At 37.7% G+C, this 23,456-nt stretch overlaps 3 protein-coding genes across 3 annotated transcripts; 2 read left to right on the top strand and 1 right to left on the bottom strand.

Annotated features, from left to right (window-relative positions):
• Positions 1–81: 81 nt before the first annotated feature.
• Positions 82–927, bottom strand: LOC133717203 (putative ripening-related protein 1). The gene has a single exon (XM_062143876.1). The coding sequence runs from the start codon at positions 870–872 to the stop codon at positions 312–314; it is 561 nt and encodes a 186-aa protein (XP_061999860.1). The 5' UTR covers positions 873–927; the 3' UTR covers positions 82–311.
• A 2,560-nt stretch (positions 928–3,487) lies between these two features.
• On the top strand, positions 3,488–5,814 carry LOC133718843 (TMV resistance protein N-like). The gene is made up of 4 exons (XM_062145718.1): positions 3,488–3,846; positions 3,939–4,490; positions 4,601–4,683; positions 5,310–5,814. Exons 2-4 carry the CDS (start codon positions 4,006–4,008, stop codon positions 5,450–5,452), a joined length of 711 nt encoding a protein of 236 aa, XP_062001702.1. The 5' UTR covers positions 3,488–3,846; positions 3,939–4,005; the 3' UTR covers positions 5,453–5,814.
• Positions 5,493–13,012, top strand: LOC133716346 (uncharacterized). Its single transcript, XM_062143056.1, has 10 exons — positions 5,493–5,509; positions 5,865–5,873; positions 6,609–6,615; positions 6,693–6,915; positions 7,313–7,364; positions 7,465–7,549; positions 8,098–8,160; positions 11,047–11,179; positions 11,309–11,405; positions 12,630–13,012. The coding sequence occupies exons 1-9, from the start codon at positions 5,493–5,495 to the stop codon at positions 11,338–11,340; spliced, it is 621 nt and encodes a 206-aa protein (XP_061999040.1). The 3' UTR covers positions 11,341–11,405; positions 12,630–13,012.
• Positions 13,013–23,456: the final 10,444 nt, after the last annotated feature.

Raw genomic sequence — 23,456 nt, 5'->3', positions numbered from 1 at the left:
TATGCGAGTTTCAGAAAGGGACATATGATGCATTAACTTCGATGACTTACCGGCAATCAATTTGATTAGAGAACAATGAAGTAATCAAGTCCATGTTTGATGTTGTTCTATATTCCACAACAAGATCCTTTCGAGTAAAATATCACAGAAGATTTATGTTCACATAAACAGAAGTCTTCTAGATTTACTTTTCAATAATGTACTTATCATACATCCCCACATACATAGATACACATATACAACAAAATAAGAAGAATCAGACCCCAAATAAGAAGGAAAATAAGCAACAACTTGGAGAAACTCTAATGTAACTAAGCGTCGGACCATGTGATATCCAAGCCACCCCAGTTGTCCTCAGATACACCTAAGGCTTTCCAGACAGCCTTGGAGGCATCAACAATGTTGTTGGGACAAGGAGGCTGATAATCATGGTCTGCATCACATCCCTCAGTAGAGTCACACTCATCCACCACCATGGCCACCACGCTACGCCCATTACCATTAATTCTGATGTTGTTAAGGCACCTTGATCCACCGTTATACCATCCGGTGGATAATGCAACAACTGGAGTGTTGTCATTGTGATACTTGCCGTCACATTCGGATGGGCCTCCTCCGTCACCACCTGCCTCAAAGCTGTTAAGAGTGAGGTATGCCTGGGTGTTACCGGACATTGGTGGTGAGCAAGTGTAGGTTGGGTACATTTTTCCAGCTTTACAGCAGTCAGAGTCATCCTCCTTGTTACATTGTCCAGGAGGGGGCTTCCTTCCTCTGATTCTTCCGCTTGGACGACATTGCTGAGCTTCACTAACCAAGAAAATCGCTAAAAGGAGAATGACTAGAATAGACCCTTTTGAGAAGAAGCAAGTCATTTTCTCTCTGTTTGTCTTTGCCTCTATATCTCTTTGCTTGTAGATTGATGCGTGGAAGCAATTGAGGATAGGTATTTATAGCTATCAGAATACCAGAAAGTACCAATCAAATTAAAGCTCAGCATATCCTTTGCTACGCAGTTGGGTATTACATTCCATCACGTAATGGAGACCCCAATTGTAAATATGCATGTGAAACCATGTGTCAGCTTCTACTTAAGACTACAATGGTGTCCTCTCCTTTTGTTTATTATGAATTTGAATTTGTATAGATAGTGAGGTTTAGCGTCAGGACTGTTGCATCTTTTGAATAATTTTATGGAAGCTATTGTTTTTTCAAAGCACCATTTTCTCCAATTAAGGGAGCACTGATTTTTTATTTTATTTTTGAATGAATGAATGAACGATCTTTTATTGAGAGTTTAGCATGGATTACAATTAAGAGCTAACACATCAAGGATACAATCTTTTGTTGTTGGGGGGGGGGGGGGGGGGGGGGGGGGATTGGATCTCTGCAGATAGCCCTATAACTATCATTGCTCTTGTTTTGAAAATCTGTACTTAACAAAGCATTGCTCTTGTTTTGTTTTCATCTAAATGTGACAGCTGCTTTCCTTTCCTTCTTCTTGTGAAAATAATGTCGTCTAATGGCACTTTCTTATATCTAAACAAAGTTGAAACAAATGCCTTGTTATTGTTTTTGTTAACTTATTCCTTGTCCTTCTTTGCCTGCAGGTCAGTCTTCACCCTCAAAGGGAGTATTCATGAGGTTCCTATTCACATCACAAGTTTCAAACCAACTATAGCTTGCAGTGTAGCAGTATTTCACTTAACAGAACTGATTTTGAACACTTGAATCTATATAGGCGGTATTCAATCTTTTTGAAATTTACTTCTAATTAATTTGTCATTGAAAACATATCAACTGACTTGATCACTAGCAGGTATGCAGGAGTGCTTAACTCCAATTCTTATAATGACCAAAAGGGTGGAAAAACCTGGGACTATTCATAATTTGAAGACAAATCCTAGAACAAATCATGCAAATAAGGCTGAGCTTCTATGAATTGATTTTTTTTTTTTTTTTGCTAAGAGTACATGGATTAAATCATGAATTCAATTATTTTACACTAGGATCTGTAATTACAAATTCAATATTTCCTGCATATGCTACTGACAAATAGTAATTGTAGAAGGATGTGCCCTGGTCCTAGTGGTATAGAATATATAGGTAACATTTGACATATATCCCCGAAATTTCAGTAAAATTTCTCCTAAGGTGGGTATCGCAGGGCTAGTTCGGATTTCAAGGTGAAATCCGGGCTAGTCGTGTTAACAATATAAATGAAAATAAGTGATATTACAAAAAAAAGAAAAAAAGAAGAAGGTAATTTTACAAATTTATCCATAAAAAATGAGTCATATGCTAGGCATATGTCAGTTTTTAACGGAACTTTTTTTTTTTTTTGAACCAAATCATTCATTCATCTCAAGCCAGAATGACACGGATACATACCTTCCCTTGCCAACTCTAGGACAAGTTTAGGACGTGGTATGCTAGCACCACCCATTAGACAACCAGTGCTCACATATTCAGCGAGCCTATGAACTATGAACATACATAGTAAATAGGCACAAAAACAAAACAAAAGTGCATAGGTCCCTAAAAAAATAGGGTATAACTTAGAAAGAAAAATCTATCTAACATAGAATTGGGCCAAAGGCAAAGCCCTAGTCCAAATTAGAGGCCCACTGGGAAGCTCAAAAGGAGAAAGCCCAAACCCCAAGGCCCAGCAGGATTTGGAGCAAGGCCCAAAGGTCATCAGCCGCATGCGTTTGCCCGTACAACCCCGTGCCACCACCAATCCGCCAAATCTGCGACGCGTCAACCACGCCCCAACCAGCCTCGCCGACACAACCCAGCAAAACGACGCACCACCGACATGGCCCACTTCGCCGACACGACCCAGTAGAACGACGCACCACTCCAGAGTCAGAAGATGCCGCCCGGATCCTCCAGATCTTCACTGCTGCACAGCTTCTCAGAGCCACGCCGCCGCTCCCCATCAGAAACCCCGTCGCCATTGATCTGCAGAGCTCAGTCCGAAGCCCGCCAACCTTGCACAACACAACCACACCCAGAGATTTCGTCTGGACCTCACCACCGCCACCTGTCTAGATCCTTGAGTTTCAATACCTCTCCCAAGACCTCCCCAGGCAAATAGCAAGTCCCGTCCGGCAGCGGCCCATTAGCGGCAAGGCAAACCCTCACCGATTCAGAGCGCCGTCGGACAAGCAAATTCTCAAAACCTAGGTCTTTTTGGGTGCTCCGGGTTTTCTGGAGCAGAGTACTTTTGAATAGTGGTCATCCCCCGTTTTTAACGGAACTTAGTGATAGGTACAATTTAAAATGAAATCGAAAAGTTCAGATACTGGTTGTGATCAAAATGAAAGTTCAGGTATCATCCATAAGATTGATGATAAGTTTAGATACTACTATTTATGATAATAACCCATTCTTATTTTGGTTTATTTTGGGACTTGGCCTTTTGGTTTAAATTTTTTTTTTTCCTGCAACCTTTCTTCTTCATGCTTGTTCCTAGTTGCTACTGACTTTATCTTTAGTTCTGTAGGCCATTGCCTGTTCCTCTATCTTTAATCACCTCATCTTTAATTTGAATCGCAAATCTCTTGACAAAAGTGCTTAGAATTTTCCTCATTGGTTTGTTCTTCTTTTTATCTCTGGTACTAGAATTCTTAGTCCCAACGATTCCTTCTTACTTTACTTAAAAAAAAGAACAAAGAAAAGAAGAAGATTGTTTTCTTACAGAAGAAGAAAGTTTTCTTACTAGCAAGTTCAAAATCTTTGCAAATCCAACACTGCTTTGATTCTGAAAACTGGTGATCAGATCAGTACAATCTCACTGTATTCTCTCCTGCACACTGCTTGATCTGTCTTGTTTCACAGGCAAGTGTACGTTCATCATTGTTATCCGTTGATTTCTATTGTACATATAGACTTCCACCACTGAATTTAATATTTGTTCTAAATATTTCTTGAAGCAGGGGATTTTTGCTCCAAGAAAGAGTTTGCCAGTCTGGACTAGTGGATTGATTTACTTGTTTCTGTAATATGGCTTCTCTTTCTCGATCTTCTGCACCTGGCAGCTTTGAGTATGATGTCTTTCTTAGTTTTAGAGGGCCGGACACCCGCAAGACTTTTACCAGGCAACTTCATGAGGCTTTAGTCAGGAAACAAATCAATACCTTCATAGATGACGAAATTGAGCGTGGAGAGGAAATTGAACCAACCCTTCTCCAAGCAATAGAGAAATCAAAACTTTCCGTAGTCATTTTGTCACAAGGCTATGCTTCTTCCACATCGTGCTTGGATGAACTTGCTCACATATTTGAATGCAAGAAAAGATGCCAACAATCGGTTTTACCCATTTTTTATCGGGTAGATCCATCACAAGTAAGAGATCAGAGGGAGAGTTATGCAGATGCATTTGTTCAGCATGAAGTACATTTCAAGGACACGCCAGACAAGGTGCGCAAGTGGAGGGATGCTTTAACCAAAGCTTCCAAACTAGCTGGGTTTGTTTCGCGCAACATTGGGTAACTTTTCGACTTTTTACTAGTTCATTTCTCTGACTGGTTAACTATATGACCTTAAGTCCTCACTCCTCAGCTAGTAATTAATTATTTGTTGTTGGTCATTATGCCAGCCCCGATTCCAAATTAGTTGTGGAAGTTGTGAGAGATATTGTGTGGAAGTTGAGCCGCAAATGCATTGCCCCACAAGATGTTGGTACGTCTGCCGCTCAATTTGCATACACAAATTTCTGCGAATTCTCCCTTATTTATAATTGTTTTATAGTGGTTATAACTTATAATAAGAACCGTTCATTTTCAAATCACTTTATAATAATATTCATCTCTTTTATAAACTTGAAAGTACCAATACGTTTTGGTAAATGTTAATTTTCTAATGATGTTTAAAACAGTTGGTTGATTAAACCATATTCAATTTGATTGGTTGTTCATAAAAACGATCCTTGAAACGGGTGTAGAAAATGAACATTCAAATCATGACATAATGGAAGCAAGTGAGAGGGGAGGACTTGGATCTGTGTATCCAAATTATTTAGAAATGTAGGAGTATTTTCTCTTGTTTTATGGAAATTATTCTATGCACCGACGGTGCAAGTGACCCAACCCTTATAAAATAATCTCAACCCTTGATATTTATTATCAACTTTATTTTTAATAAACAAAAAGTGTATTTAATGCAATCTAACCATTCATTTATGTTGGTGCAAGTGCACGGCGGTGCTCTGAATAATCTCTCTGTTATCCTTTTCCCTTGTTATCTTTACACTCTTTGCACACTTGAATCTGTCCCTAGTTCATAATATGATGGTGACATATTTGTAGGAGAAGATGACTGCTTCAAGTGTGGTGGGATAGGGCATTGGGCCAAACACTGCCCTTCAGCAGGTGAATGTTTCAAGTGTGGTGGGTTAGGACATTGGGTCCAACACTGCCCTTCACGCTTTAGCAGTGATGAAGATATGTAGGGATAGATCTACATACAAGCTTGGTTGGCCTTCGCTTACCATGGGCTTGCAATCTTGGTATTACTTAAAATACTAATACCAAGCCCACCTAATTTTGAATTGCATAAGTTGCAATCCTTTAGTCATTTTTTCCTCTTACTTCCTATTTTCTTGATTTCTTCTAAATGTTTTTTTCTTCTTTCTCCCAATACCTACTGGACCCGAAGTTTGATATTGGGGTTCCCTCGTGTGTGGTTTTGGATCTATTTGGTCTTTAAGGCCTCCCTTGTGTGTGGATTTGGATCTGTTTGGTTTTTATGTTTGTATTTTTTGTTTTATCTTTGGGTTTGCATTCTTTTGTAAGATGTTAGGTCATTATTTTATTCGGGATTCTTAGTTTTATTTATTATTTTTATATATATTTTGGATGTAGTCCAAAAAGGTGAGTGTTTATAAGTGTCACGCCCCAAATTTTGAATAAATAAATTTAAATCTGAAACGCGATAACTTAACAAGCACAAGAAAAACACATAGAAAATTTTTCATTTAAATTAAGCAACTAAACAAACTGAGCTCACAATGTCAATACCGACTCGTTCTTTAGAGTCACATATTACATTACAGATAGTTTACAAATTAAACTGAATGACAATTCAATAAGTAAACACACCCACCCCAACTCACTACACAGCGGAAGACTTAAAACTAAGATTACCCTTCGACGTCCACGCTACCGAACGTACCCCTCAGCTTCGACGAAGATTAATCGATATTCTAACCTGCACAATAAACCCTACACCATAGAATACACTATGCCAAAATGTGCTTCAGACGACACACTTCAGACGACATAAGTTTTGTTTTATGTCGTCTGAGTTTTTCAGACGACATAATTTTTTTTTGTGTTGTCTGAATATAGACTAAAACCATACTAGTTCAATTTGAAAAAATGGTGAGCATTCAGACGACACATTTGTGTAGTTGTAAAAGATGATGATTTCCTATCTCAAATGCGGAGGGATATCCAAAATTTGATCAAGTACTTTTCCCTCTCAAATAGCCGAACTCTAGTTGACTAGAAAATGTTGTGACATTTAGACAACATTTAAATGTCGTCTGAGTGTGGAGCTTGTTTTAAAATTTTTGAAGTTATTTTGGCTTGTGCTTTTTTACATAGATCCCTCGTAATTAAATCATTTTCTGTCATTCTCACTCCAACACCAGCCCGCGCGCTCTCTCTTTCTCACTCAGCTCGACCTAGAACCCGCGAAACTGGAAAACTCGAACACCAGCCTCTCTCCTTCTCACTCAGCTCTCTCAGATCTCTCAGATCTCGATTCTCACTCTCTCCTCTCTCCTTCATCTTCTCACTCTCTCGATTCTTCTTGGTCTCTCCTTCTTCTTCTTAGCCTCTACTTCATCTTTCGCGACCGGATTAGTGGACCTCCCCAGCAACAACAGAGCTGTTTTTAATTCGGATATTGGTAAGCAATTTAGGGTTTCAATCGTTTTTTAGTTTAGGGTTTCGATTGGGTTTAATCCTAGATCGATTTTAGGGTTTTATCTGCAAATTTTAGGTTTGCTTATTATCCAAAATTTCGATTTTAGTTGATTTCGATTAGGTTTTTCTTCTATTTGGGGATGGGGTGATTGAAATGGATATAGCTATATTGGGGTTTTGTCTTGGGGGTTTCTCTTCGATTTAGTGCTGTGGTTTTCCTTCGGTTGAAATGGATTTATGTGTTGGGGTTTTATTTTCCATGTTGTTTGACAAGAACTCTTCCTTCTTTCAATTAAAACTCATTTGGGTTTTGGGGTTTTGAGTTTGGATAATAGTTCTTCTGTTGTAACATGTTTCTTCTATTTTGTTGGCCATGATAGGGAAACTTGGTGCTACAAAAGGATTTGCTGGGAAGGATGTAGTGATTGTGGCGTGAGTAATTGATAATGTTTAATCTTTTGCAATCTATATCTTTTGATAATGTTTATACCTTCCCTGTGCTTAATATTGCCTTGAAAATCATGTTAAACAGGGCTTACCGAACTGCCATTTACAAAGCAAAGCGAGGCGGTTTTAAGGATACTTTAGCTGATGATTTACTGGCACCTGTTTTGAAGGTAAGATAAACGTACAGTTGAATTTTCATAGGAAAGAATGTCGAGTCTCGGGATTTGTATGTTTCATCTTAAGTCTATAGGGCTAATTTATCTGTGATGTACTTGTTATGTAGGCAGTTATAGAGAGAACAAATTTGAACCCAAGTGAAGTAGGGGATATAGTGGTTGGCACAGTTCTCGCTCCTGGCTCACTTAGAGCAATTGAGTGCAGGATGCCAGCATTTTATGTTGGTGTTCCTGGTAAGTCTTTAATTGTACATGGTATTTAAAGGGGCACCTTATATTCAGTTTTATCTATAGTCAGAAGCTTATAGTCCATCTGTTTTATCCAGATATAGTTCCCATCAGAACCGTCAACATGCAATGTTGATCTAGCCTTTAGGCAGTTGCTGATGTAGCTGCATTCATAATGTAACAACCGAGAAAAAAAAGAAAAGAAAAAAAAAGATTAAAAAGGGTTTTGTTTAAGGGCTTTTTGGTATTTGGCCACTAGGTATGAGGGTTTGTTGTTGTCGTGCTTTTCAGATTTCACCGTTGGGTTTTGATAGATATGGAGGATGAAGTTAGAGAATTGGGGGAAAGAAGAGGAACTTCAAGTTTGGATGCCCAAGGTAAATTTGTGCTCTAATTCCCTTAGTAAGGTTTCATTATGTATTATATATATATATATATATATATATATATATATATATATATATATATATATATGAATGAAGCCATTACAATGTTTTGGTCTCACAGTGAGAGATATGGATTCCAGTAAATGGTATGATTACTGGAAGTGTTGATTTCTTGAGTCTTTGGTGAAAAGTTTAACAAGGATCAAGCATGCCGTTTCCTTTTCCTAATGCAATTTATGATTGTAATTACTATCATCTTGTTAAAGAACCAGCAATTTGGTTGCTTTAGCTCTTTGAAGGGTGTTTATTAGGATTCTAATGTGAGCTGGGACACATTCCAGGATTGTGTGTCTTTGTTATGTGAAACTACAGTTTTTTTTGTAAAGAAGGTGTTGGTTTTGGGGAGATCTGCTATGAAGGCGATGTTGGTTAGTCTGGGCATCATGAAGGGATCAGTTTCTTCAATTTCTAGGAATGGCTCCTTTTTTGCCTTTCAAACAGATTGGAATGCGGAAGTTAGTTTCGTTGTTTTTGGTGCTTATTGTTTCTTTCTTCTAGGATTGTTGTACTTATTGGGTACTTTTTCTCACTGTATACTTGTCCACTTATCTATACTTATTCCTTTTTTGTCAATGACTTTCTCTTTAATTAAAAATAGATACAGATTGTGGTGCAACTTCTTTATTTGTCATTATATGAATGCACTGCACTAAACTAAATTGTTATCACACATGTATAATCATATATATACATCTGCCTTTTCTTAACTTTTATGCATATTTATACATCTATATATATATATATATATAACACTGCCTTTTCTTAACTTGTGGTTTAGAGAGTTGAGTATGTATTGTCAAGATTTGCATTTATTTGTGTATACTGCACATACTAGACTAGGCAGTTAGCAAACAAGAGTAGACCTGGCTTAATTTTTCTTTTCAAGGTCCAGAGAAATAAAGGGACGTCTGAAGCCTATGGTAGTGCGGAGTTGGAAGAGTTGTGGGAAAGAATTAAGATTTGAAATTCTCTTTGGGCCTCTATATTTGGGGAGTATGAAGATTACACTCTTTCATCTCTTGTTCTAGATTGGCAAGCATGTTTACTGTCAGTTGAGCATCTTATTCTGTTCCTCAAACTATCTTTCTTTTCTTATGTTGACTTCTTGTCCGCTTCTTTGTATTATGGTATTTGTTTTGTCAATAAAAAGCTGTTTCCTTTCAAATAAAAGAAAAAAAAAGGTCCAGATCTAGAGAAAATGTAGAAACAAAAATAAAATGTATGAGACTAAAATGTCTAATATTCATTGCTGCATGTGCCTGTGTATGTGTGCGCACGCGCGTAAGATTGCTATCTGGAAGGCTGGTAATATGCCTATCCAGTATCGCAGGTAGGTAGCCAAAGCAACAGTTCCTTCATTAGCTCATAGCTTAGCTTAGCTTTCACTGCTAATGGTTTTAATTTTACTTTACTGTTTCATATTCAGTTATTCGCATAAGGACAGTCATCAGGTGTGATGTAGTAGTTGTAGTCATCTCGTTTTCAAGCATGTTGTAGATGCACATTAAATGACTAAGACTGAAGGATTGACTGACAATGTACTTTGATAAAGGTCCACTTTGTTGATCGCACCAAAGTGGTTTCTTTCTATTGTTTTAGCTTGCACTCATGACCTAGTTACATTACAAGTATTTTTAGAGTTAGGTGCGGTTATACTACGACCAAACTTAGTTTTATATTGTTGCATGAGCTGCAACAGTTTTTGCAGTTCTGCGGGAACATGGCACTGTTATTATGGCATTCCTTGAAGTGCTTGAAGATTTATGTTGCATAGATATGTTAGAGAAACAAAACAGTGTTTGACAAGTGAGAAGATAGGAGAATAAAAAAAAAATATCTCCTTTTCAATTAGAGTGCTATTTGCTTATTGTGGAGGACATTGAGATGATTTGTCTTGCACAGATTTTATTTTGCAGTTTTGTTTTGAAGGCAGAAAAAGAATAGTTGAGTTCTTGTTCAATGTGTGTACTTGTTAGTGTTTTACTTTCATCCATTTTCCTGGACTTGGTGAAATCAATGGTTGAAAATTATAGAGATCCCTAGTCAAAACGGGTTTCCATACTATCTTATTCCATTTATCTTAAGCATTCCCTCTTAAACTACTTTTGACTTGGCTAATAAGATAAAATCGTGAGTAGTAGTTGAGTAGGAAAAGTGTGACATATTTACTAACAGACTTCTTGGTACTAGGCAATATAAGTTTTCTGAGATAAAACTTGCTTTTGGCTAACATTCTGAGAACTTAGGGATGTGAGAAGAATGGTAAGACTAATGTTCGTTACTTGCTGCATATTAGAGTATGCACCCTATCGTGATCCCTTCAAAAAGGTCTCCAGAACAGTCCCAAAGTCCCTAATACATAAGTATCCTGGAATTCAAGCAAGCAGTTCTTATTCAATCCTGTTAGTTATATATTGTATCTTAGTTATTTAATATAATTCTATAAATCCCTGAGTCTGTGAACCCTTCAACTATGAATCCCAAAATTCAAGCAACCAGCTCTTGAATTCATGGACTTTGGAATTTGAAATGCCTTTGCAAAAAGCTAGTATCATGATCCATTAAAGAGTCAACATGTCTTTGGCTTACCTTTGTTTCCCTGAATATTTTAATGTTTCTTAGGAGCACACAAAAATTGTAAAAGGATAAAAGTGTTTCTGATATTCATTGTTGCATGTGCGTGTGTGTGTACGCGCGCCATGTGTAAAAGAGACAGAGACTGAGAGGGAGAAAGCGAGCAATGCATTGCATATATTTTGAATCTCTGAACAGTCATCCCATGTTTACATTTCGGTAGTTGATTATTTTTTTGCATAGATTGTGGACCCAAAAACTGGAGAGGAGAGGCATGTTACAATTTATGTGGATGATGGCATCCAGCCAAATGCAAACATGACTGATTTGGCGAAATTGAAGCTTGCATTTAAATCAGATGGGACAACAACTGCAGGTATTTCATCACTCAAGTATCAGGTAGCTTGTTACTCATGATAGTATCTTCATTTATCAGGACTTTTGTCCTTCTTTAATGCATATGAATCAACCATTGTGAATTCAGCTCATTTATTTTTTATTCTAGGAAATGCTAGCCAGGTAAGTGATGGTGCTTGAGTAGTACTCCTGATGAAGAGAAGTGTAGCTATTCAGAAGGGACTTCCTATTATTGGTGTTTTCAGGTATGACATTGTAGTTTTATTAAACAATTGCTGATCCATTGCTTGATTAATGAAAATATATTGGGCTCTTGAGAACTTGAGATGACTATAACTCATAGCAATGAACTCATACCACTAAGGATCATATTAGTTTATAGTATTGTTGTTGCAAATGTTAAATGAGTTAGTTCCTTGGGATCAATGTTTTTCTTTTACATGTTTTCTCTTTATTTTGTTGATCATAGAGGTTATGGTTAGTCAAAGGGAAATTAGTTGCATAGTTGTATATAACTGCTGAACACTCCTTAGGTTAACCTTGTTATTGAGGTTCTGAAAATAACAGTCATATTACCATCATAGATAGATGAATATGTAGAAAGGTTCAACAAGATACTTTGGTTGACTAAGGAAGAAGACTTCTTTGTAAGCGGCAAGGATAGATACTTCAGTGTTAGCTTATGCTTAGAAAACATAATCTTTTGTTTGCTTCGAGAAGACATAAAAGACTCATTCTTATGCTCGTAGATATATTTACATCAGCTCTTCTAGATTTTCCATCAATAAAAGACTCATTCTATCTCCCTTAGCCAGTTGAGAAAATACCTGCTGCAACTAGGTGCTAAGTGGAGGCTTCTTTAGCTGTGTCTTTGGGGAGTATTCATTGTTGGTCTCTGAGATATTGTAGTTCTTCTGTTAGTCTGTTGGTTCCTTATATTTTTCCTATAATTAGTGCATTTTGTTTCTAACCAATCCCTGTAATCAGTTTGAATATAATTATACTTTGAGAACTCATTAGGTTCACAACACTAGTATAATTATGAGAGCAGTCAATGGTTTAACCAATATAGCTAGATAAATTAGGGAAATTTGATCACGGATCATATCATCAATATTACTCGCATGATCTTGTGGATTTGTCTGATTGTATGAAAAGACCAGTACATGGATAATAGCTTCCGTAAGGCTTGTTATACCCTATTTACTAGCTTATGTGGATCTCCCTCACACACCATTATTAATTAATTTATGCTTAGTATCCTCATAATCCTTGTGCAAATAAAGTTAGAATTCTGTTATCTGTATACTTTTTATTTAACCAAACCTCTGCTTGCGAAACCAAGGATGAGACTACTCCAAAAGATATCCTCAGAATCTAAAAGATTAAACTAATCCACTGTAATATTGATTTATTGGATTAATCCACTGTGATCTATGACTAAGCTTCTGTCCTTGTTGTCCTTGCAGTGGGAAAGAAAAGCAAATCACTACACAATGGAGAATGTTGATGTTGTCCCGGCAGAGTAGGCAAAATATGTTCTTAAGTTTAAAGATAGCTAGTGTGTAGGTTAATTAGTAGTTGGAGATATGTAGCATAAGCTTTTGGACATGCATAGTTGATATATAGGCCAGACTTTGACTTACAGTACTGCTAGCTATTTTGCTGTGTTGTTTAGTTGGTTGCCCAGATTGTGTAGTGCTTCTGGTTTATTAGCTTGCAGTACTGTGTGCATATATTTTGTTGGCTGCCCAGATTAGTAGATTTGGGTCATTTTGAACTGATGCTCATGATTAATTTGTGTACATGAGACAATGGTGGATTAATGGAAATTGCAATGAATAATTTTGGATGTGGATTTTATGGTTTCATGAATTGGCAGTTTTATTTTCCAAAATGCATGCATACCAATTGTACAGGGGACTACTAAAATGTGTCATCACAAACTGCAAGCTACAACAAAAGCACATAAAAGCGTGTGGTTGCAGCTGCACATACACAACACAAAAACCAATAAGAAGTCTATTGTCTTTTTGACAATGGGACAACAGAAAATTGTAGTCTGAAAGGCAAAACAACAACATAAGTTAGTTGAAAGTATTGGCTAAAGTGTATAACAACAACAAATAAGTGTGATTGGACGTGATTACAGACAATATAAAACACGTACTATTAGTGGTCCTTTTTATATTCAGACCACAAATATTTGTCGTCTAAATAATCTCAAATGACAGTAAATTGTCGTCGTAATGAGACTGACATAACAGAAAGAATATGATATCTATTGTCTAAACCATTTCCCAACATCACATATGTATAATTTCAAAACATTTCACACAACACTTAAATGTCATACAAACCTACCCTAGAACGACACTTAATTGTCCTCTGATGCTCTTTACGACCACATATAATTATCGTTTAAAGTAAATTAGCACAACTTTTAATTGTTGTTGTATGAGAGAGTTCCCAAAATACAAAACTCATCAGACGACAGAACACTTCTGTAGTCTGATGCCCCCAAGAGACGACACCGTACTAGACGACACATTTTTGTTCGTTCAGACGACAGAACAGTTCTGTCGTCTGAAGGCCTTTTTGGCATAGTGATAGTGCACCGGATTGAACAAAACAAACCCGGTAAGCTTTTTAAGCCCGTATGAGTAAACTCAATTAAAGTGACTCACGTCACGCATGCTTATAATTTCTCAACTCGTGAGATAATTAAAGCAACAACATTTAACTCCACAAACACAACCAAACATCCAATCACACTCGGTAAAAATTAGCAATCCCTGCATAGAGAATTAGTTCAGGAGATCACCTAAAATCACACAATTCAAATCATAGCAATTCCTGCGTATAGTTTAGTTCAGGAAATTACATTAAAACAAACAATTCAAAAAGCAGTAATCCCTGCATATAACTTAGTTCAGGAGATTATATTAAAACAAACAATTCAAACGACAGTAATCCCTGCATATAACTTAGTTCAGGAGATTACATTAAAATCAAACCATTCAAATAAAACCGAAATCAACTCCACACTCTAGAAAGAACTCAAGTCCCTCAATGGACAATAAAAGAAAGAATCCACCCGAACTCTCTTTTAAAAACATGTGTACTCATGGGCCTCAAGTAACCCAACGCGTCACCCCCATGTAGTACAATGACAGACAGACTAGAGCTCAAATTGTATCGTAACCTGCCCCCTTGACCAAGGTACAAGCATCCGATAACTGTATCGTAACCTGCCCCCTTGACCAAGGTGCAAGCATCCGATGACTTACACCCCACTGTATCGTAACTTGCCCCCTTGACCAAGGTACAAGCATCCGATAACTGTATCGTAACCTGCCCCCTTGACCAAAGTGCAAGCATCCGATGACTTAACAACAGGTTACCACTGTAACCATCAGATTTCGGACCACCTGGCCCTCAGAACAAAACCCCCCAAACAGGTTACCACTGTAACAGTCAGACTTCGGATCACCTGGCCCTCAGAACAAAACCCCCCTAACAGGTTACCACTGTAACCGTCGGACTTCAGACCACTTGGCCCTCAGAACAAAACCTTTTAAGGAAATCCCACTCGACTCACAATGTCACATCACAGTTTCAATTCACTCTTTCAACAGTAGGAAATCCCACTCGACTCACAATGCCACATCACAGTTTCAATTCACTCTTTCAACAGTATAATCATCAAACATATACATATCACAACGCCACACCATCCAGATATATATATTTCACGTAAATATATATATACGTAGTCATTCACGCAGGAATGACCACTAATACCAACTATAGTTCGTACGTATTAACTACTCGAAAATCATTTTATATCAAAACCATGTTTTAACTTACCCATGAACCGTTGTCGATCAAGTTCTTATATTTTAAAACAAATAATTTATTTTGATAAATATGATTTTGCAAACTAACAATTAAATCTCTAAATTAAACATAACTAATTTATCGACCGACACACCGTGAGATTTACTCACCTCCAAATCCTGCTGCGTCTTCACACAAACCAAGACAAGCACAAACTAGCTTATCCATACTCCGCTCACACAATTCCGTCAATCACCTAATCACATCAAGGTCACACTCAACACAACACAAAGCACACAATTCACAAAATACAATTATACGACGATCCAATAGTCAGATCCTCATCCGAGACCATCCAACGTCTTTGGAACACTTCTATGATCAATCCATCAAAATTACAAGTCGATCGGATGGTCGAATCCCTACGGATCATAAACCGATCAAACCGATAACCCTAAAACTTTGAAAATTCATAACATGCTCATACGATTTCCAAAAATTACAAACTATATATCGAAATGCTCGTATCGACGAGTAGATCAAAATCAGGAATAGAAACTGTCCCTGGGGTGGCCGGAAGCCGCCGGAAAACACCACCACAGTGGCGGCGCCGCCGCCCATCTAAAGTCAAAATTTGACAAAACTTCCAACATAAAAAATCTTCATCTCAACTCCAATTACAACTTTCATAACTAGCACAAAGTCTAAATATAAGCCAAAAGATCAAATTTTACCTTAGAACAGAAAGAGGCCGATTGAAACCATGGAATTTCAAGCTTCGATTCGTCCTCCACAAGTGAATCTAAACGTATAAAAAGTCAAACTTCGTAACCCCCCTAAAACCATATTCTTCGACTAATAATTCGTCCGAAACACTTCCGCTCCGTCCACGAGCCACGAAATCGTCCAATAACCACTAATTAAATCCCAGAAATTCCAAGAAATTAATAACGAATTTTCGGGGTGTTAAATTCTACCCTCCTTAAAGAAATTTCGTCCCGAAATTTAAGCGTACTACACAACAATCAGGTAAGGCTAACTCGTTCTCAAATCCAGTCAACGCCCTCATGCAAGTAATGCTCTCCTCATGAAGCCTCCACAAGATATTGAACAAGTCAATTTCCCTCGACCCAAGTTGCATTGTAGTCCCGTCTGGAAAAACAAGCCGATCATCCACAATAGTCGCATCAACACCCTTTCCAACAATACCACGATCAAACAACTGATACAGGTACAATACCTAGCATCACCACACTACGACACTCTACCACTCCACTTGGTGACCACTAAAACATCTGATGAATCTCATCCCTGTACACAACACCACAATAACTCTGCAATTGCAGCACATCACACTGACAACACAACAGTCCAGAATCCTGTCCTCACAACAGTATCTGTATCACTTCACCAATAATGCAACTCTAGCATTCCAAGAATAGAAAGCAACAACATCATTTCAAATCACTCAATCAACACATATATTTGCCACAGTGAAACCATTCCAAATCATAAGAAATTTGTTTCACCAAATCACAACTCGATAAGTGTCTACCCATCTTGGGACACAAAATCAAGCTAAGGTTTGGCCCCGCCTAACCCGCACACGAATTATCACCTGTCATTGTAATCACAATCAAAGTGGTATAGATCCTCTACTACCACAACAATGACAATACTCACACATAAATCAACATATAACATTACACACATAATCATTGTCACACAGACCACCACCTAGTACTTCCACACAAGCATTTCACTACGCAAACAACATTACAATGTATCTCCATAGCAACAATTCTGCATGCTACATCACTACACCCCATCACTACAAGGCATTCCACAACACAAATCTAAATTATAGAAAACTACCATTGTACAATGATAGGAGCATTTTAATGCGACGTTTTACTTGCTTTTCCCTACATTTCTTGCGTTATTTCCTTATTAAAACTCTGTTTAGGAAATTTTCCATTCTTCGAAGGGGAAAGTTCCTATTTGTAGAAAGTTTCTATTTTGTAGTTTCTATTTTTCATTTTTGGAAAGTTTCCATTTTCAGTTTAGGAAAGTTGCCATTTTTCATTTTAGGAAAGTTTCTATTTTTCTTACTAGTTTCTATTTTCAGGACCTCGGAGCTAAAAAGTGGAAATGAACTCACAAATGGAAAGAGGAGCTTGCGAACGTTAAGGGGAGCAAAAATGAGGAACAATGAGCCACAGAAATGAGCAGAAATGAAGAAAAGAAGTTTTCCTGCTTCAACCAGGAAACCCTGCGAAAAGGAGGAAAGCTTACCATTGAAGTTTCCAACGTTACTATGAAAAGAAATGGAAAAATAAAGTGTTATGGCGTTGGAAGGTGACAAGGCTTGAAGTTGAAGCAACAAGGCCCAAGAACTCTCAAGAATGAATTGGATTTTCGGCAAATTGGATAAAAGCCCACAAAGCCCATGGAATTAGGGTTGTGACGCAATGGATTAAACCCTAGAAGTCTTTTGCCGTGAAATATCAAGAGATAAATAAGGGAAGTGGCGTGAGAATCAAGAAGAACCTAGAAGATTTCGGCAAGAGATTTTCTAGGGCAATTTTAATGGAAAGATAAACCTTAGAAAACCTTTTGCCGTCCAAGCCAAGAGGAAAAGAAGGATTTGCCGTGTGAATCAAAGAGAAAATAAAAGATTTCGGCAAAGAGATATTCTCTAGAGAGTTTTAAGGAAAGAAAATATGTGTGGAGACCAAGAAAAGCTCAAAAGGTGTCTAGATTCATCCCTAGAATTCCTAAAGGAAGTTTGGCCAAATTTAAACTAGAAAAATCAGAAATTATCTCAAGGTATTTCGGCAAGATTTCTAGGGAATTAAAAGAGAATTTTGTGATTGGTTGGACCACCTCATAGGGCTTATGTGGCAAGCAAGCATTGGAGGAAATTATGTGGAGTTATCATGTTAATTTCGTGGAAAATAAAGGAGTGCACGGCTTGGAGACCAAGTTGGCCGTGCTCCTATATATACTCCCCCTTTCTCAACGTCAAGGGGTCCTCTCCTTTACGTTTTAGCTTTAGAAAAATTCAGAAAAGTTCTTAGCATAGCCGTGAGTTCCTCCATCCTCTAGAGCAAGCCACGAGTTCAAGCAAGGCCAAGGGAGAAGAAGAATTGCCGTGAGCATCATCATCCACCACCATCCTTGAAGCTTGCTTTCGAGATTCAAGAGACCACAACGTTAATCATCCATCTTCATCCTCCATCCACGGTGTAATCCGATTCTCCTTTGTAACATTTGCTTTGATTTCGTTGGTTTTGTTCTAGTTGACATATGTGTCTGAACGAATATTAATTTCTGGAATTTTTTATGATTAAATGAAATTTTCAGATTCATATTATTGTTCTTCGAGAGTTGCTTATGTGGGTTTGTTTAATTAAATTTGCGTTATAGATAACTTTTGTATTTTAATCTTATGTGGTTGCAAACACTTAGGGTTTCGATATGAATGGTGCTAGGTTTAAGAACATGAAATCGACTTTTCGTTTTGTGTAAACTTGAATCAAAGTAGTAAAGGTTTTGTACAAAGATCGAATTTAATTAAAGAGAATTGCAATTAGGTGGACTTTTCCATAACTAAGTTGTACACTTGAGTTGATAGCCTTTCTCTATGTCTAATGCGTTAAACATGTCATGATTGACTAGCTTTCTAGGGTTTGATTACATGTTTGATAGGATTGATCTAGGTGCTTTCGCTTAGGTTAATTAGCATTGAAAAGTAAAATATGGGAAATCATTTGCTTTCGAATGTTTCACATGATCAACTCCTTTCTCATGACTTAGATGAAAAATATTAGGGTTTGAATCGATTTTAATCATATGTTTCGGTTTTGATCTTTGTTCTCTCATTCCATTCGTGTTTTTATGTTTTTGCATTTTAATTGTTTTGTTAACTTAGTTTTATTTTCGAAAAAACCAAAAACAAAATCCCCCCTTTTCGTGTAAAATGTTTATAGTTGTGAATATCTTTGTGAATATTATACTTTGTTTTAATTTTAATTGTTTAATTGTTTGACAATGACAGGTGTACCCTCAATCCCCGGAATAGAACGATCCCTATTTGCTTATACTACTAACGATATTTCAGGGTTAAATTATGCGCTTGCTCAAAGCGTGTCAATTTTTGGCGCCGTTGCCGGGGATTGAAAAATCATTTGTCACATTGTGAATATTTTGTTTTGTTTATATTGTGACCGAAAAAAAAAAAAAAAAAAATTTATTTGTTAATTGTTTGTAATTTTTGAGATTTAGTTAATTAATTACTTAGGTTGTTATTTTTATTGTTGAACACGAGTTTAATTGTGAGTTGTAAATTAAAGAAGGAATAGGTGAAGTCGTGTTTATTAATATTGGCCTAAACCCCTTATTGGTACCTGGTTCAGGTCCCTTAAGGTTGAGGGCGGCCTTTATTAACATTCATTGAACTGTCTTCACACTTAGGACCTTTTATATCCAAGTAAGTATAGCTTATGTGAGATGGTGTCTAGGAAGGGGACAACGTTCATAACGGGTTCTGGATTTAGAAGTGCTTACAAATGGGCGTAAACCACTATGTGGGAGTAGCTTATGCCAAAATGGATCCTACCTCTTGTGTTCGTCCTCCCCTACCTGGCCATTTCAGTAAGGTTGCCCAAAGGATGTAGGAGGGACTTAGTGTCTAGACGATTATACTTGGGCCGCACGTCCACTTGATTTACCGCTTGGAATTAGATTTGATATCAATAATATTTATGACAAAAGAAAATGTAAGAATATTTTGTGATACATTAAGGTATATTGGATTAAACATAGTCTTGGAAATGTAGCTGTTACAGCCCATTGCACTCCGAGATTCCCTGTTCCCGTACCTAAGTGTTGAAAATAATTGTAGAATAAAAGAAGAAAGAAAAAAAGAAAAAAAAAAAAGATAATTAGATGTGAATAGTGACGTTTTGTACATGTATTTGTGTGAAAGTTTTGTGCATATCTTGTCTAATTATATTTGTAAAGAATTATACTTAAAGAAAATACAAATGGAGTTATGAATTTTGTTAAATACTTAATTGTTGTGAGTATGTAAAATCGTATGAGTAGACAAGGGCCCTTTTGTTAATATTGGCCTTAACCCTTCATTTGTACCTTTCTAAGGTCTTATGAGGTTGAGGGCGGCCTTTATTAGCACTTGAGAACAGTTTAACACATGAGTAATTTCCAAGCTGAGTAAGGGGCAATACAGATGGTGTCTTAGGTTGAGACCCTGGGTGATGGGTTCAAATTGGATCTCAGAGATACTATAGACTGTGCGTAAACCACAATGTGGAAGTAGCCAATAGGGGCGTAAACCTCAATGAGGGAGTAGCGTCCGTAGTATCACCAAAATGAGTCCTCCCTCTCACTTACCTCTTAATCTGGCTATCTGGCCTTCTGAAACAAAGGAAAGTGACTTATGTCTAGGCGACTATCCCTATATCGTAGCTCACCAATAGTAGTGGTTTCTATTGGGCTCGACTTACAACTTGGAATCAATTGAGATATTAACGATGTTTATGACAATTCCATGCAAAAATAAAGTACTTGTACATAACCTTCAAGTGTAAATTGGTTTGTTTCTTACTTCTCTTACTTGTACAAACTTTGTAAGTCTCTTTTGTTGCATTGTGAATAGTGACGTTTTTCTTGTATAAAATATTAACTTGTGTTTCTTGTATTTTGTAATTTACTAACTTGTGTACACTTAATGTTGTTCAGGATTTCCATGAATGATCGAGCCTTCTAAAATCCCTAGCAAGAAAGAGATTGAAGAAAGACTTGCTCGTTTGAAGAATCCTCCACAACTCGAATACAGAAGACCTTCCCCTTTGCAATTCAAGCCATATACATTCAACGAGCAAGGGAAGAGAATCTTAGATATCCTTCAGAGGAATCCACATCACCTACACCAACCCCACCTCTTTCACCTTCACCACCACCTACTCCACCACTTTCACCACCACCTGAAGAAGTCAAAGAAGAGAGAATGGCATCTATTAGGGAACTCTCTACAGCAGCTGTCCAAGGAGGACCCCCTACGAGCATTATATACCCTGCCCCTGCAGCAGGAAGACATGCAGAGTTTGAGCTTAAGAGTGGATTGTTGCACAAGCTCCCTATGTTCCATGGCCTTAATATGGAGGACGCCAACAAGCATATCAGAGAATTTCAGTCTGTGTGTGCCAACATGCAACCACAAGGAGCAGATGAAAACATTCTGAAGATGAAGGCATTTCCATTCTCCTTAGCTGACAGAGCCAAAGATTGGCTTTATGAGATTTCTGCTGGACGTATCACTTCATGGGAAACGATGAGGAAGGCCTTCTTGGAAAAGTAGTTCCCAGCTTCGAAGGTCATCACACTCAGAAAGAAGCTCAGTGGGATCGAGCAAGCCCATGATGAGTCCTATGGTGCCTACTATGAGAGGTTCAATTCCTTACTTGCACAATGCCCTCAACATCAGATGAAGGATGAGACCCTACTTACATGTTTTTACGAAGGACTCTTACCCTTAGAAAGGCAAATGCTTGATGCTGCAGCTGGAGGAGCTTTTGTGGACAAGTCACCTGCAGCTGGGAGGGAACTTATTGAAAATCGAGCCCTAAACACTCAACAGTATGAGGGTGTGAGACAAACCACTCGTAGGGTCAATGAGGTGAGCACTAGTCCTGCCATTGCGGATCAATTGAGCAAACTCACTCTTCTTGTGAACAAGGTGGCGACTACTCAAGGCCATGGAGGACCTTCTGCTTGTGAGGTATGCTTTACCCAAGGACATCCTACGGATCAATGTCCTCAACTAAGTGAGAATGGTGGTTGGGAGTCTGTGAATGCCATAGGAGGCTATCAAGGGAACCAAGGGGGTCCCCAACGTCCAAGGTATGATCCATATTCGAATACCTATAACCCTGGATGGAGAGACCACCCCAACTTCAAGTGGACCAACAATGAAAATGTTCAGAACCCTCTTGGTGGCAGTTTCCAACGTCCTCAAGGACCTCCCTATCAAAGACCTTACATGCCTCCTCAACACAATGTAGGGAATCCAAATTCCCACTATGATAAGACGATAGAGGCATTGACTAATTCCACTCAGGCATTGACTAGTGCCACACAGACTTTGCTACAAGGACAACAAAACCACACCAAGGACATTGCTGACCTTAAGAAGCAGATGGGACAAGTGGTGGACTTCATGACTAAGTTTCATGAAACTGGTAGGCTTCCGAGCAACACAATTCCAAACCCAAAAGGAGGCTTTGAAGGCCCAACCAGCTGAGGACGAGAGGAAACCAAGTCTAGGCTGAAAGACTATAAACATTAAGCGCTGCTTGGGAGGCAACCCAATTCAGAAGTAGCTGTGGAGGAGCCTTCAACGCGGATTTGCTTTTTCCTCCCTACTTCTTTATTTTGTAACTTTTGTTTTTCTTTGTACTTTATTTTCGTCAATTCCATCTCTATATGCTTAAGTGTTTCTTGCATGCTTATAATTGATTACATTGAGGACAATGCAATATTTAAGTGTGGGGGAAGGGATTTATATTTGAGTCATATATTGAAAAATACAAAAAAATCGAAAAATGTCAAAAAATAAAAAAATTTCGTTGCTTTTGTTTTTGTTTTGAGTCATAGGATGCCTTTCAACTGTCTGGGATGATTCTATATCTCTAAAATCATGACTAAAAGAGGATCACAACATTGAGATGATTTTTAACATGGTATTCTTTGGTTAATTGAGATATATGAAAAATGTATGCATGTGTAGTGGATATGGATCTCGTGACCTTGGTACAGAATATGAGCATGTTAAGATAAGTTTTGATTCATAAAGCCTATGTGAGATATTTGAGCCATGTTCCTTTTTCTTGGAGTGCAAATGAAAAATATATATTCTTAATTTCTTAGCGATGTTTTGATGATCTCATTATTCTTCATTTGATTGACTGCTTGCCATAGATTAAGTTTAATGGACTAGAGAATGCTAGAATTCGCTCTTGTGCTTGTTGAGACGTGATATCAATACATGGCCCTGATTCTGGAAGGGATAGAGGCACCCTAGGAATTACACTCATTGCCATATAAACTTGTGTCCCTATTTGTGCCCGTTGTGGGACTCCCCTAGATAAGCCCATTTGAGCCTACATTAAGCCTTTTCGTTCATCACCTTTAAAAATCCTTAACCATGAGCTTAGTATAGTTACAACCCTACCCTTTGTTCTAAGAACTTAGTGGAGCTATCTTTTGAGACATACTACATGGGTTTGGTGCTAAGGATGAAAATGGAGAAGAGGTGAAAGTTCAAGTGTGGGGGTAGACTTGTCCATAAATAAAAAAATATGTGAAAGCCGTGAAAAATGAAAATGAAAAGAAAAAAAATGTGTACGGCTAAAAAGAAAAAGAAAAATATATAT

The sequence above is a fragment of the Rosa rugosa genome, chromosome 6 (assembly GCF_958449725.1).
Source record: "Rosa rugosa chromosome 6, drRosRugo1.1, whole genome shotgun sequence".
Taxonomy (NCBI): domain Eukaryota; kingdom Viridiplantae; phylum Streptophyta; class Magnoliopsida; order Rosales; family Rosaceae; genus Rosa; species Rosa rugosa.
Note: the sequence above shows the minus strand (reverse complement) of the source record. Positions and strands in the feature narration are given on the sequence as shown.

Bases quoted from the DNA above. Each gene is read 5' to 3' on its own strand.
- LOC133718843 (XM_062145718.1), top strand. From the start codon at position 4,006: ATGGCTTCTCTTTCTCGATCTTCTGCACCTGGCAGCTTTGAGTATGAT. The intron at 4,491-4,600 runs GTAACTTTTCGA...TCATTATGCCAG, and splicing joins TTTGTTTCGCGCAACATTGG to CCCCGATTCCAAATTAGTTG. The intron at 4,684-5,309 runs GTACGTCTGCCG...ACATATTTGTAG, and splicing joins CATTGCCCCACAAGATGTTG to GAGAAGATGACTGCTTCAAG.
- LOC133716346 (XM_062143056.1), top strand. The intron at 7,550-8,097 runs GTAAGATAAACG...GGGTTTTGATAG, and splicing joins TACTGGCACCTGTTTTGAAG to ATATGGAGGATGAAGTTAGA. The intron at 11,180-11,308 runs GTATTTCATCAC...TTTTTATTCTAG, and splicing joins AGATGGGACAACAACTGCAG to GAAATGCTAGCCAGGTAAGT.
- LOC133717203 (XM_062143876.1), bottom strand. From the start codon at position 872: ATGACTTGCTTCTTCTCAAAAGGGTCTATTCTAGTCATTCTCCTTTTA.